General features: G+C 36.5%; 1 protein-coding gene across 2 annotated transcripts in view; it reads right to left on the reverse strand.

Annotated features, from left to right (window-relative positions):
• Nucleotides 1-3,350: 3,350 nt before the first annotated feature.
• Nucleotides 3,351-15,566, reverse strand: part of MYOF (myoferlin) — a 71,176-nt gene continuing 58,960 nt past the window's right edge. For both annotated transcript variants that reach the window (XM_086466708.1, XM_086466707.1), the window contains 16 exons: nt 14,688-14,699; nt 13,272-13,370; nt 12,584-12,709; nt 11,653-11,808; nt 11,444-11,535; nt 9,963-10,133; nt 9,296-9,444; nt 8,944-9,083; nt 7,876-7,964; nt 7,695-7,790; nt 6,937-7,078; nt 6,551-6,650; nt 5,452-5,645; nt 4,364-4,473; nt 3,839-3,986; nt 3,351-3,386 (listed from right to left, as the gene is read on the reverse strand). In XM_086466708.1, the coding sequence (XP_086322834.1) occupies nt 3,351-3,386; nt 3,839-3,986; nt 4,364-4,473; nt 5,452-5,645; nt 6,551-6,650; nt 6,937-7,078; nt 7,695-7,790; nt 7,876-7,964; nt 8,944-9,083; nt 9,296-9,444; nt 9,963-10,133; nt 11,444-11,535; nt 11,653-11,808; nt 12,584-12,709; nt 13,272-13,370; nt 14,688-14,699 (1,860 nt within the window). The remainder of the gene's footprint in view (nt 3,387-3,838; nt 3,987-4,363; nt 4,474-5,451; nt 5,646-6,550; nt 6,651-6,936; nt 7,079-7,694; nt 7,791-7,875; nt 7,965-8,943; nt 9,084-9,295; nt 9,445-9,962; nt 10,134-11,443; nt 11,536-11,652; nt 11,809-12,583; nt 12,710-13,271; nt 13,371-14,687; nt 14,700-15,566) is intronic.

Here is a 15,566-nt window from a genome sequence, read left to right on the forward strand (position 1 = left end):
CGTGTTTGAATGACACGCAGGTGCAGAGAAGGGAGCCTCATTGAACATTTGCTTTTCCCAGAACAGAGAAGTCATTTTAGGCCCAGATAATCTTTTCTATGAAGTACAGTGTCTGTATACTGGGGTTTTAGAGACAGGAGTGCAGCTGAACTGGCCCCGTCAGCTCACAGGCCAAAATATTTGTCAGCTTATCAGTTTAGGCAAAGCAAACTTGTACAAGGAGGAATTCCTGGGGTTAAGTTATTTCCTGTTATAAGAAAGAGTGGTATCAGGCACATCTAGATTCTGTCCTTTTTTTTTTTTTCTGTGGCCTCAAAGGACGCTTGCCTCAGTTGCTGTGCAGAGCTGTCCTGGCCAAAGTGACCATCCCAGTAGTCAGTGCAGAACAAGAGCAGCATAAAGTTGTTCCCTACACAGGGCTAAATGTTTGCTAACTGTTTGATTTAGGCAAAAAGCTATTGTATGTTGGAGTCATGCACAGCAGCTACACCAGGGATTACAGATTTGACTAGCATTGTATGTAAATATTAACGATCACATTTTCTTTCTTGGGAACATGTCTTTTCTTTCGTTTATTACTGAAGCAGGCTGGGAGACAGAATGGCTTCTCAGACTTTTCAGTTATGTTTTTAATAAGCTTGTTTTTAATAAGCATTTCACTAATTGTAGTGAAACTATCAAGCCTGTGCATGCTTGGACAAAACGGCATCTGGAAGAGGGTGAACTCAACTCAGAAGGGCAGTACCAGCCACTCTTCAAATGCGAGGTGAACAGGCTTGCTTAGATCTCTGCTCCATTTCATGATTGTTTTCTGGGGAATGCTCTTTCAAGTTGAATGCTGTCTGAGTACAACACTGACAAGCAACACACTTTCTTGTCTTACAGTGAAAATAAGGCTGCTGTGATTTATGGCATTGATTGAGACAGATTTTAATAGTAGATGACGAAACATTAGCTCATGCAAATTGCCAATTATTTCTGGAGTGTTATTTCATCATTAGTGAAGGGACAATCCATCTGGATGGGGATTAGTTCCAGCTCTGAGCTCTCGTTCATAGGTCAAGATGCTTGAGAACTTCTTAACCTCCAAAAAATAAGGGCGTTGCTACCTTTTTGACAGGATGACTGCTGCTTGCTCCACTGTAGCTGATGGGACTTCACATTCTGGGAATTTAATGTAATACCTCTATTCTAGCTTGTTCAATAGAATTAAGTCAGTATAATTATTTGGCCTGGCAAGCGCATGCTTACTTTACAGTGCTGCGTTACAAGAAAGCATTAAGTGTGCCACTAAATACAGTGACAGAGGTTTTTTTAAGACTAATTCATTCTTGCAGTTTCACCATCATCTTAAAGAAAACTGAAGTCTTTATCCAGTCAAGAGTGTGACAATCACACAAAAAGCTGATTTCAGGTTCTGCTGCAGATTTCCTACATTTCAAGCAGCAGAGGATGTTCAGAGAGATACTTCTGCTTTGGCTTTCCTCAAAAGTGAGGTGGAATATATACAATATATAGACTATAATCTGATTTTTAGTACAGATTATATTTTACTGTGCCTAGGGAGAAGAGACTGAGGGTAAATGAAGTACCTCCCATGTGCAGATCAGATTTCAAACAACAGTTGAATCTGGGCTGTGTGTCCTCTTGTGTTTTGATTCACCATCTCTAAATACAAGGAGTATAGTGAAACTATTCAACAAATTTAATTTCTTTATTCATGTCCTGGTTTGAGCTAGGATGGAACCAATTCTCCATTCAGTGATTTTTACTTTTCAGCTCAGTCTTTTCTAAGTCACTGCACTTTCTGAAGTTAGCGGCATAACAGTGTCTGCTTCTAGTAGTGACAGCACTAGATGTTTATAGTTACTGCCAGGGAAGGGGATGCAGAAAGGCTCTTAATTATACTTGCTGCTATAGAAACCAAGGTCACTGCTAAGTCCTGTGTGCCATGTTGGAAGTGATGTAAGCAAAAGGGTCATAATGAAGTAAAAAGGTCGCACTTGCGGGGAGAAGCAGACAGGACAGGTGAGCCAAAACTGACCAACAGAGTATTCCATCCCATATATGTCATATAAACCCATCCCATGTAGTCATACTCATATAAAGCTGAGGGATCACAAGGGTAAGCCCTCTTCTGTGGCTGGCATCTGAGGATGACTCTGTCCATTCTTCTGCCTTCGATCCCAATCCATCCATTCCCAAATCCAGTTCCCATCTGCCACAGTCCTTTTCGTGTGCCTGCCCTGCAGCGTCAGTGGCGACGTGACCATCATCCAGTGTGTGGGTGTGATGTTTGTGTGTCAATCTTGGTTTTGTACAGATTTGTATATATTTTATTATTTTCTTATTACTATAATTATCTTCTCTTTTTATTGTTACTGTTTCATTAAAGCCGTTTAGTTTTTTTCCCCAATCCATAAGTCTCTGTCCTTTACTCTCTTTCCCTTCTTTGTCTGGGAAGGGACAGCGGTTAATACAGAGCATCTGTCATTTGTTTAGTGGCCAGCCCAGCCTTAATCTGTGACAATTAATTTCCTAATTAATGAAGAAATTCGTTAGAACTTTGTGCAGAAGTATTTCCTTATTTTTCTCTATAAAGGTAACAGTAAAATACCTTATACTCCAGATTAGTGGCATTATGTCCTCTGATAGAAACTACACAATACCTAATGCATTGTAGTTTTACAATAAAGAAAACTGGAAACTTGCATTTTACTTGTGGATAAGTTTATTTAAACATTTGTAAATTGTACTAAGTGAACAGTATATTATTTATTTCTATGCGCATGCAGTTGTTGTCAAGATACAGATACAGCGTTGTCAAGTCCACAGTGCTGTAACTAAGAATTTTAAGCAGCATGATGCTGAAAACTTTTCTAGAAACAATGTCTGATCCTTCTCTGATTGTACTGTGAGGTTTCTTTGGTATACATAAGTAGTGCTTGTTTTTCATTAGGTTAAAATGCAAAGTTTCAAAGTGTGCCCAATGGAAAGGAATTCTCAAGAGGAACTATTCGTTAAAATTGAGATAGCAATAGCAGGCAGCCTCCTGAGTGATTTTTATGAAAAATCTAGTTTAAAGGCAAGGAAGTCAGAACTTTGCCATGTGCAGATACTACTGAAGTAAAAAAATGTGCATGAAATATGAGGGGGTTTATCCTTTGTTTTTTAAAAAACACCTGTGATGACCCCTTGAACCTTGGCTAACCTTGGTTAAATTCTTATTTTTCTATTTTACAGTTCCAAATACTTGCAGATAAAAAAGATGGAGAGCTTTGCTGGCTTTGGTCCACAGCCTGAGGCAAAACCTCATTACTATTTAAAAAGATGAGGTAAAAAACTCTTCTTTAAATTGGTTTCACGATCTTCATTGACAAATAGTTCTGTTAGGGGAGGAGGGAAGAAACAACAGAGGTAAAAAGATGTACACGAAATACTTCAGTGCAGTTTTGTAAGAGACATTTAAGATATTAAACTGGATGAGAATGTATTTAAGGTATGGTAATTTCAGCTAAAATACAGTAAAAATGAGTAAGATATTTCAGATTGAAGTAAACTGAAATCCCGACTCTAGACCATCTATTAACTATTTTTAATTGTGTAGGTTATTAACACTTCTAAAGCTCTCATTGCTCCATCTTTAGTTAATAGGTTACTTTTAACAATAAAAATCAGTTGGAATTGTTTATAGCTATAAGGATATAATCCCTGTCTCCCTGCTAAAATCGAGTTGATAAAATCTCTTGTCTGCATAAGGAATGTCTCCTGTGGATGACTTATACATAAGCTAGCTTCAGACCACAGCTGAAGAACAGTAACATTTAAAAATTCTTACCGGCAATGAATAGAGGAGTACTGCTGCAAACAAGAGTAAAATCAGCAAGATGATAAGGCCTATAAAGAGCCATTTAAACCTGCGCCACACAATAAATTTCATTGTCTTGCAGGGATTTGTAAACCAAAGGAAGGAAGTATCTGGTCGGCTGCATTTTGAAAGAAACAAATATTACTCACACTATAAAACCAGGGAATACTTAAGCATGAGAGTATGACCCATTAAAACACTCTGGTTTGGAGGCTGAATAAAACATAGATAGTTCTGTAACATAAGATAGCAGTTTCAGTAAACGTGTGCTATTAACACTGAAACCACCTTGCATTTTATCCTAATGCTTGCAGAAGGAAACAAGACTGGCTTTTACAAATGAAGTTTTGCAAAGGATAACTGATGTCTAGTAGATCCTTATAAACATAGAAATAAATATACATATATATAAAAAACTGCATGCAGATTTTGTCAAGAACATAATAGTAGCTAGAATTACATATTTCTCAAACTAGTGAGAGAAAAGTATCTTACTTTGGTAGATCTAGTTTGGGGTTCATGTTGGGTTCATCTCGTCCTTTACCAGCTGGCCTTTCCTCGGCTTCTTTTTCATTGACAACTTCCAATGTCATTTCAACTTTACCCTTCAGAAAACATGTGGCATGAGACAAGCATCTTATTCAAACAGCACTAATAGTACTTGCTTGGCACTTAGACAGCAGAGTTTGGGATCAGCTCATTGTGTGCACCCATGTGTTCCATTTCCTTTTCAAAATATACCTATTTCTGCACTATGACAGCATCACAATACAGCATCAGAGAACGACAAATAGGAAAAAAAAAAAAAACCCAGTACATGAAATGGTTCTGCTAATTCATTAGTAGTTCTGTTTTAAGCTATACATTGTTTCTTTCCAATTTAGCAAACCAAACCAAATTCTTCTCTTCTTTCAAGAACAACCCAAGGACTGCATCTTTTACAAACGACTAAGCACCTCATTCTCATTTTTTTATATTGCTGTGGCCAATAGATGTTTCTGAATATTTTCCTCATTTATTAAATTCCAATAATAAAGTTTAAATGCAAAAACATTACAAAGAAGAAGAAGACACACTTAAAAAAAAGGCTTAAGATTCTAACAAGTGATAAATACACATCTGTATTCTTCATAGAATAGGTTAAAATGCTTTAGGTCTTCTGATTGCCCTCGTAATCACGAAGCTACTCTGGGTTCTCAGTATGTAAATTATATTTGCTGTGTACAGAATTGCTTTGGATTTAAACTTTTTTCTTTAGTCTTTAACACATTTAGGATGTATCGTGTTTCTCCTAAGCAATAACTTGATGAATGCATTCACACAGTAACTCTATTGGCTGTTTTGACGAGATAACATGACAACCTGGTACCAAAGTCCTTCAAGTTAAACAGAGTTAAAAACAAAATAAATAAATTTAAGTATTAAACCCATACTTTAAAACAAAAAATTGTTGATGGAGCAAAATTCCTGAACTTCTGCATGGAATGTTGTATTTACTGAAAGCTAACAGCTAAGTGGGGGACTCTAATTGAAAAGCAAGGTAAGCACGTTTTAAGTACTTTTAAAAGAAGTAATAATCATACCGCTAAAATACGGGAGCCATCCTTTTCAACATAACATGGCCACCATCCTTTCATGGATTTCTGTTCAAAGAGAGAGGCAGTCCTGGGAGCTTTCTGAGAACCGTCTGCCTTGTATTCTGGAATCATGTCTATATTGCACTTTTCTGGAACTTTTGCTGGAATGATTGTTTTATGTAAATCAAGTTCCACAAAGCCTAAGAGATGGATAGAAAAAATACAGCCTGCATAACACACACAACCATACAGCATAGCGGTTCTACATCAACCTTCCCTATCTCTAAATGTGTTAAACAGGAAAACAATCAACATGCACATTACATTCTTGTTTGGCTCAGAGTATTGTGAGGCAGGGAAGTGGGACACATCAGGCTGTGTTTAAGCCCATCTTGCTGGTGTTGAACGTGCTGCTGTTGATAAAATGGACTTGGCAAGCTCTCTTCCCCCTCTTTAGTGCACGATCACTTGATTTTTAATAGAGGGTTTTTTTCCCTACACACCTAAACAGAAGATAACTAAATACAGCAATGTAATACTAATGTAATTACTGATAGTTAAATGAATGATTTAGCTAACTTTAATGATGGTTATAAATCAATTATTTGTTTTCAGATTTTGAGGACTATATGTTTGGCATGTAAGCTAAAGACTTTGGAGATGTCTTAATACAGGGCAGAGAATCTTCTGCAGAGCCACAGCTCTGCAAAAAGTAGGGATTAATAATAGTGTGAAGTAGATGGCTTAATCTAAATTACAGCCTATGTCAATATTCTTACTTGGAATTGAAGTACTCTTGTTTTAAGTAATTTTCCGTAAAGAAAGAAGCAAAGTTCAGTTTTCATGCACGTTATAATTTCATGCACTTTGTGACAGGGCTTACCTGAATGAAAAGTATCTTGGTTTGCCTGCACATGGGCCTTTACTGAGTGAATGTTCACTCATTCATTCATAAGCACAAGTAACCCTGTACTGTGTGGGAAAGCAGGAGTGTATTTGCATGCTCGGTGGCTCACTTTGTAAACACAATCCTTATGTGACAATTTAAAATTGTTCGGTTTTTATCGCTTTGAGACAACAATAATTCTTTTCTTAGAAGTCTTACCCAGATAGTCATCCAAGGAGAACTTGTCATTATCCCATATTTGAATGATCAGTTTGGGTGGGATTCTGAACTCTGTCTTGTCAAGACTCCAAAAATGTTCCTAAAATTTAAAAAAACAAGACCCAAGCACCTTTTTAAAATCACTTATGGAAATTCAAAGCTGTGGTCCATTAGTACTTGCAAATCCTGGGGTTGGTGGAAGCATTTAGGATCTAATCTTGCCCTTGTTAAGAGGAGACTGCTGCTGTTTTCAGTCTGTTGTTCCTGACTCAAAGGCAAAATAGAATCTGTCTGCAATAGAACACTCTCTTTCAATATGTATGTACAAAATTATCAGCCTAATTACAGTCTGTATTCTAAGTATTGAAACCTTTAGAAATACTTACCTTTTTGGAAACTAAACAGAGTTGCTCTGCAGGGAGATAGTCAAAAGGAAAAACAAATCTCCAGTTAAAGTTTCCTTCACCGTCCAATGATCGGTAGTGAACATCGGTTTTCTGCTTATTTTCTTCATTACCAGGCATCCATCTGAAAATAGAGAGATATGTGTCTGGTGTTTGCAGTGGGACTACACTGGTGCTTGTTTGTACTGTAATCATGTCCTTAAGTGGTTGCAAACAAGCCATAAGAGTTGCTCACAGAGGGCTGGAGAGCCTTTCACACCCTTTCTCGATTTGGTTGAATTTGGCACTGTGAATAGGAACATCTGAACTGAATTTCTGATCTGCTAAGACCAGGACTGTATCAGTGGTGAGTTATTGGCAGTTTTTTAAAAATTCTTTTTTAGGAGAAAATAGATCAATAGCCTAGTAGTATACTTTTCTGATTTCTATTGAATTTTTTACATTAACACCAGGAAATAGAAAGTAAGAAAACAGGTTATGCAGCACCAAAGCCAACTTGCTGTCTTTTCAGTTGCTTCCCCTCTCAAGAGATGAATTTCTGGGATCTTTCACTGCACATTAACTGGTGATGCTTTATCTCATAATACTTCCGTGCTTTTCTGAGGTGAGCACTATTTCAGAGGCTGTAGTGTGCATTGACTTGGCTGAACCAAATCACATCTGGAGCCCATAGTCTAGGCATTCCCAGGACATTCTGAACGTCATTGATTTGTAAGTGTTACATGACAGAGTGCTCCTACCCCTTCACATAAATGTCACTCATTTCTTCCCCTGTGATGCTCTTTTCATCCAGAAGGACATCTTTCGTGTTCCAGACAATCACTCGCAAGATATACCTAAAAGAGAAGTTGTTCGGGGAAAGAGAATTGAATTGCTTTTGTCAGGGCTGCCAGATGGTGTGTAGTATATACAGATACTCACTTCTTGGCTTTTCGGGGAGCGATATTGAAGGGAGGGCCTGGTGGTCCTAAGCTTTTGGGGAAAATATCAACCCACATCTGGAGCTTTCCCTGTAGCAGTGGAGAAAACAGACGAGTGATTGTTGCATACAGGTTTGTCATGGTAATTCCATGGAAGTGCTTACTGACATGCTTAGTACTAATTTTAGCCACAGAGCAGAGCTCACTCAAGTTACCAATGTCAGAACTTCTACAGACTTCAGATAGGAGCAAGCCCACTCCCTCATGTTATATAAGCTTCTTTGCTTTTTCAAATGAACAATGCCAAGAATTGCAAAGATGGTAGGGACATTAATTCCTAGCGAATTCAGAGCAAGTTAGGTGCCTAAATAGTTCTCATTCTGCAGGTGCAAGTTTCTGTTCTCTCAGAGGTGGTGTTGAGTACAGTGTCATATAGGTGGCTGATAGTTTGCAGCTGATGGCCTATGCAGCGTAGATGATCAGTGCCCTTACGCAGACTCTGAAGTAAGGCAACCACTGTAGATTTTATACTCTATTTCAAATGCAAGCCCCTTTATTTTTGCAGACAGGTTTTCTGGTTGCTGCAGAAACTTTATTTAAAAAAACAACCACTGGAGAGTTAGTAAACGCTGGAGTACAAATGTCAGCCTTCGTTCCTCTCTAACAGAGGTGTCCAATATAAGACTTCATGTTTAAACTAGCACTTCTGGTCCTTGTAGGGGAATGACAAGTTCAGTCTCATTTGTTGAACGCAGCTAGGAAGGTCTTGAGCCAGGCTGTCTCCTTTATTGTTGGTGACGTATTAAATACTTATTCCAGTAATAAATAAATCCTTCCCAATTTTCACTCTGTCAGTGTATAAGATGTCATTTGGGGGTCTTAATGGCAAAACATAACTGCATTTTGTTACGCTTCTAGACTAACCTGCTTTAGTTTCTCAGCCAAGTAATATTAATCTGTAGCCCTCTCCCCCCTGAGTGATATACCACTCTATTATTGACAAGGATATAAATGCAGGAATGCTCCATTTCTGCATTCAAGAAACCAGAAGTAAACCAGGTCATAGTACCTGGGAGATGTTGGGCTGGAAGGTGCTATATAAGGTCCTCGTCTCCACATGTTCAGGTACCAAACCCTGGGTTCTGAGGATATGAAGGGCTAGCCGCTCTTCACCTGGACCAAGGTGCTGATGCAAAATTTTGTTAGCTTCTGAAATAAAAGAAATGGAAAAAGAACAGGGGCTTATGAATCAGAATTTGAACTTTTTAAAAAATTTAAAATCAGATATTTAAAATTGAGCAGAAAACTGGTCAACATTAAAAAAACCCCAAAGATTTATTCTAATTTTCCGTAAATGACTGAAAAGTTTTAACTTTGTATCAATATGAATTTAAGACAAAAATACAAGTGAACAAGCTCACCCGCTTCCTCCAAAGTATAGTCTCGTCCCCCGTAGTTAATCTTTCTGCCATTCTCAGAGAGGACAGGAGGAGCATAGCCTTTAAACCTGGCTACATTTTGCAATAACTGGGTTGGTTTTAGTTGATCACGCCAGGTATTCACACCTGAACTTTTAGGAAAGCAACAGAAACACATTCTAAAGTTATTCACCATTCAGGGCATTTACACGTCATGTAAAATACATTTATTACACTAATTCAGAAAGGGCAGCACTGTAACTGGTGCTGACTGAGGGCACTTGAGTTTGGTACAGTGACATAATTTTGTACCAGCTCTATTACCTTGCATGACAGAGTGCTTTTTTCTTTACATATCAAAATAATTTACACTAACAGAAGCTTTCATATTTATTTCTGTTAAGTGTGTGTTCTCTGGACAGAAATAACACACATTATCATATAAAGAGAAAATAAAAAGTTTGACATCATGGTTTTCAGTCAAGGCTCTTCTGAAGACTTTGTAGCTTAACGTGGAATTCAAATGATAAAGTGAGCACAACAAACACTCATGAGAAGCCATAGCATCATTTTTTAACTGTATAATTAAGATCAAGGAAGCCCAGATTTTTTACAGAGGCTGGGTACTAGATCTTACAGATAATAATTTTCAGTAGACAAAATGACTTACATGCAATACTGCTGTGGGATGCCACAGTGAGATCCATAACGAGAAAGGAATCTGTTCTCAAGATCAATTACAGTTTCACCCACTTTTTCATCACGAGTCAATGTGTCATAGTCATAGACTGAAATTTTCAGGTCCTTTTCTTGAGGCAAGAAGCAGCTGAGTTCATACATTCTAAACGTAAAAATGTCTAGTTAACACTATTGCTCTTTTGAGCAATGCTTTTTATTTTTGAACTTAAAAAACCCCCAACAAATCACTTTTTAGTTTATTTTTGAGCAATAGACTTTATAAGATTAAAGAGATGCTTCCAATGCTGACAAATCTAGCAGTAGTTACCACACATGCTCCAGTTTCTGTTTACTCTTATTAATATTTCTGTTTGTACTCCTATGGATATTACATCCTTCATTTCTGCACAATGTGTAACTTAGATGTTTTCTGTGCAGCAACTTAAATCGGGACTGAGAAAGAAACTAGTGTGGCTCTGCCATCCACTCTGTAAAAAGGATGGTTGTTCAATCCACAGTTTCTGTATGATGAGAAATTTTAGATTTTTTTTTTAACCACAATACAAACACAGTTGGAGCCTTAAAAGATACGGTCCACATGTTTAGCTTCTATGTCTAGAAGGGATTTCTGTCATCTAGCTGTCCTACACAAAACACTGTAGTGTTTTCTCAAATTAATTATCTGAATTTACTTTCAAGATATGCAGCCTTGTGGTTTCTACTGCTGCTGAATCCATGACCCTTGAGGTAAAGTATTCCATGGTTAGTTATTCTCTGCATTGTTTTTGTTTGTTTGTGTTATTTCTAGTCCAAGTTTTTAACTTTGACTTCCAGAATCAGCTCTCTTTGCTGTCTATTTCTTTGCATAATCTGAACAATTGAAATCCTGTAGCATGCCATTGCAAAGTATGCTTTCCAAACTCTTTTTAATTCTTCTAGTCCTCCTCTCCTAACTTTCTAATTCATCAAAATCTTCCTCTAACTCTGGACCCCAAACCAGACCCAGAATTTCATTAGTAATTATAAAGATGATATAAACTCTCCATTCCTAATTAGTGTTTTTCTATTCATATATTTCAAAGATATCACTAGCCTTTGAAGGAAAGACCAGTGTACTGAGAATACATGTTAAGCTGATTACTCATCATGACATCCAAGTAGTTTTCAGAGCTAAAACTTTTGCCATATTCTATAAGCTTATTTTGTTATTATTGTATGCACAACTTAGGGTAGTTTTAAGATATGTACATTGTTTGACTGTGCAATTTACCCATGTGATACATAAAATCTGTAGCCAAACACCTGTGTTGTCCAATGATTTCAAAGGGAAATACCTTATGCAACTTTACTTACAATTAACTGTCAGTATAACCCTATGAATAGAGCACTGGATATTTCAAACTATGGCTTATGTTAAAAAACAGGAAAACATTCTAAAATACATTAAATTGAAAATACAAAAAAGTTTGTTACCTGCCAAAAATTGGGTTGAGAGTATTAGGCACATAATTATCTCTGTCTTCTATTACTTTTTTACTTAGGGATAGTTTGATATAAGGATCACACTATTCAAAATGAGAAAAAAAATATTATTAAGAAGAAATAGTTATCAAGACTAACTTCATTTAAAATATACTACAGCAGACTTAGCTCACAGACATTCCAAAACCAAAAAGTCTCACCAGCCCATTATTATCCTGGGGTTGAAGTTGCAAAGCTCGAACAATATAAATCCGTACAATACACTCCTGAGGCCCACTGTCTGGTAGCTCACGGAACTGGCGAGGAGGAGCTGGAATAGTGGGATCATCAGGTAATGCATAGATTTTAAAGGATCCCTAAAAAATAATATAAAGACTCAGTCAAGGTAAATGCAGAAAAGTCACTCTGCTAGGTTTATTTTTTCTTATTTACCTACACACCGTGTTTTATATAGGAATAGCAAAATCATAGCCTGATCCACAGTCACTTCTTAGAAGTCTTTTATTTTACTTGAGTGGGTTTTTGGATAAGACTTCGTTATATCTTCAGCCAATTTAAATCAATACAGTTCTTTTGAGTTCAACACAATTACTCAGTTTGTTCCAGCCAGGAACACGTAACATGTACTTCATGTTCGTTTCCTTCTTCAAAAGCAACATTTACTGTTTGGGGTTTTTGTGTGCGTGTGCGTTTTTTGTTTTAAATGCAATCACAACATTATTTTAATCTTTAAAAGTAATAGACAGAGGCACAGAAATAGTACATAACACCTTTTCTAAATTAATTCTAAAAATGGACTTTGCTCAGAACATCTGCAGGTGAAACTTTAGCCTGTTCAAGAGGTTATCTGCAAAGGTTCTGTTTCTCAGGTACCAGGGAAGCTCACATTAGCAGGAATGGTGTTTCCTTTAAATTAGCATGTATCACATTTAGTGTGAGCAAAGAGCAGCTGTACCTTCCTTGAAAAAGAAGGGCCTGTACCGAAGTATTTATGAGCATGATGGCCCTATTAAAACTCACGCACCCATATTTAAGCTGAAATGCTTGCATGTAGACCTACTTAAATGATAACCACTTACATACAAAAGACTGCATGTAGCATTTGGCTGTTGCCCATTAATTGAAATTTACCTTGAATTCTCCAACCACTGATGGATCATCACTGTCCTCAGATTTGCCTCTGTATAGTTTAAATGTATCACAGAAGTCTGTTAAGCTATTAAATTCAGGTACTTTTTCCAATTCGCAATCATACACCTTGAAAAAAGGAAAATGGAAAAAAGTGCAGTTTAGAAATTATCAGACATATCAGCTCCACCACTGTGGCACTGCAAAGGGAATTGTACGTTTGATGGAATATCTGACGGAACCAAAGCATTTGGAACTATTTTTGTTTTTACACCGAAGTGGAATCAAATGCAATGTTTGGAGAACATGCTATCAAGCTTCGTTTAGGCCTTGTTAAAAACAGTGCAAATAGCATTTCACAAGCTTAGCTTTACTTTCTTTGTTAGGTGTATTAAACGAGAAATTAAAGTAGTCTGGCTTCAACTTTTAACCAACAGACAGTAAAAAGTACTGATCTTCTCTGTTCATACTTTCTCAATGTGTATGTTCATTTAGGATCTGCCTGGCACCCAAAGAAATCAAGAGTAAAATTCCATTTGACTGAAGGTTAGGTTAACCTTTTAATACATCTCTTAATAAGTGTAGTTAGGTAGAAAAGAAGTACAGATACCTTCTTAAGGGGCACAGCTCTGACCAGGTTTTGGGCCTATAAACATTGAGATATGTTAATTTATTTTATCCTGATCAATACCTTTAAAGTGTCATATCCTTTTTTAATATACTGTCCACATTTTTCATGTTCTCCTACTGAAGCATAAAATTTGCTCCACCAATCAACAATTTCTTCCTCCTTAAAGAAAAACAAATAAAAAAGTCTTTTATTGGGAGATAAAGCCTGTTTTATATCATGCTGTACAGCAGACACAATGAACAATTAAAAAAAATATATTAAAAGACAGTATACTCTAAAACATATTATCATTAAAGGTTCCTCTGAAAGAGAATTAGAATGTAAATATTAAGGCTTAAAAGATGGAATTTGTCTTACCCAGGTTTATGTATCTAGTCTAAAATCCAGCTGTGTTGATAGTCAACAGTCAGCCATCTCCAAGCAAGCAATTAATTGCTAGTATCTAGATACCTGTCTCAAAGGACTGATTTCTGGAGGTGTGTATGTTTCTCTCCTCCACCTTCTGGCAGCGCAGCACAGCCTCGCCACCTCAGTTCTAGACTACTTAAGTAAGTCAGAGGAAGTGAATGGTCACTTAGCCGGTGCAGTCACTGTTTCGGCTGCTGAGGAAAACCACCACCATAGTTGGTATTCATTACAGGAATTGCATGACTGTAAAAACTGCAGTGAACATGTTGAAAACTTGTTCCTGAGGGATAAATGTGCTAGTTTGCTTTCAGCATTCCCATTTATTTCAAAACAGTTGCCATATAATAACACTGGGACAGGCCTGTAACTGCTGTAACAGTACATTATTCCATTTAAACCAGTGGAGACTGTATTGTGACAGAATCTTGCAGCTGGAGATCTTCCTTAATGTTTACCAAATGCAGTTGCCAAGAAGGAGCACTGAGTCTTGCCTTCTTAAAAATAATACTTCAATAAGCTTCATGAAACCCTAGATGCCAGCAAGCTATACATTCCACTAAGACAGTATTTCTGTGGAGGTTTTTATATCTTTATTTGTTTACATCTGATAATCATTTTATTCAACAGAGTGCTATTTTCTGTATTTATCCATAGGGATTGCATAATATAATTATTTGCCCCTGAAAACATACTTCAATTGGTAATGAATAGTATTCATTCACTGTGAATGAATAGAATGAATAGTATTCATTCACTGTCTAAAGTTGAAAAAAATCTTTAAGATTGTTTGGATTTAAAGAAGGTCTTAAAGTATTATACAGATCATTAAATGTGAGGGGTTTTTAAAAAATATCTAGGTGTTGTTATTTCCATCTTGCATATTTTTGCTAAATTTACCATTTTAAAAGTTGACTGTAGGTTTTATGTCAAACATTTTCAGAGATTACTGTTCTCATCCGCATGCTTAAAATGCTAATTTAGGAGGCAGTATTGATACACTGATTTTCAATTTGAGATCTCATTTACAAGAAAGCAATGTGTAGATTTTTTAAAAGTAGTGTACATTACCTTTTCCGTAAGCTGCTCATGAGGACCAATTCATAAAAAAAAAAGAACAAAATAAAAACAATGGTAAGGATACGAGTTACAGAATTCTGTACATTTAAATAGTCTTTAAAAGTTTAGGGGTTTGTGTATAGCATGTACGTAAAGTAAGTTACTAACATGAATAATTTATAAATACTTTTGAAGAATATTCAGACACCATATGTTTAACTTCTATTATTTTCTTTTCTTTCTGCTGTCAATATGTCCTAGATATTAAACTGGAGCACATATATAAAAAATTTAAAAAGCAAGTTTTCAGGAATGGAAGACATTATCACCCTGTGCTTTGTTCTTCACATAAAGCAAAAACTGAGAGAAACTTGGTTTTCATATCATATCATTGTGGTGTTACTCTCTGGATTCTATTTATTGATTTCCACAGTAGCATCATTCCCTGCTTTCATCTGTGGTTGCAGAGAGCACTGGGTCTGATTTATTTCAGATGAAAAATGTTTTTTAAGAGCACTTTCAAAACTGAATCTATTCCAGAGATTCTTTTCCAAACAAATTTCACATACATAAAATTCAAGTGATTTTTTTGCCCTTTTTGAATATTTATTTGTTTATAAACCAATTTGCTAATGGTCAACAGCCTTTTCCCTTTTCCTTCTACTATCATTTTTCAATTGTTTATAGGCTGTAGATTTTCAGAAGTCTGAAACAAAGCATGAAGAATTATAAAGTACAGTAACAACCAGTAGATGTGTCTATAGATGTATCCATTTAAATGTAATAACAATCTGCACAATCCAAAATGCTTCACTTGTTAAATCAGAGATACCGTAATTATGACCCCATAGTCCATTAAGAGCAAGCATCATGCATCCCGTTTGGAAGCCC

This window comes from Leptosomus discolor, chromosome 6, assembly GCF_034619465.1.
Source record: "Leptosomus discolor isolate bLepDis1 chromosome 6, bLepDis1.hap2, whole genome shotgun sequence".
Taxonomy (NCBI): Eukaryota; Metazoa; Chordata; class Aves; order Leptosomiformes; family Leptosomidae; genus Leptosomus; species Leptosomus discolor.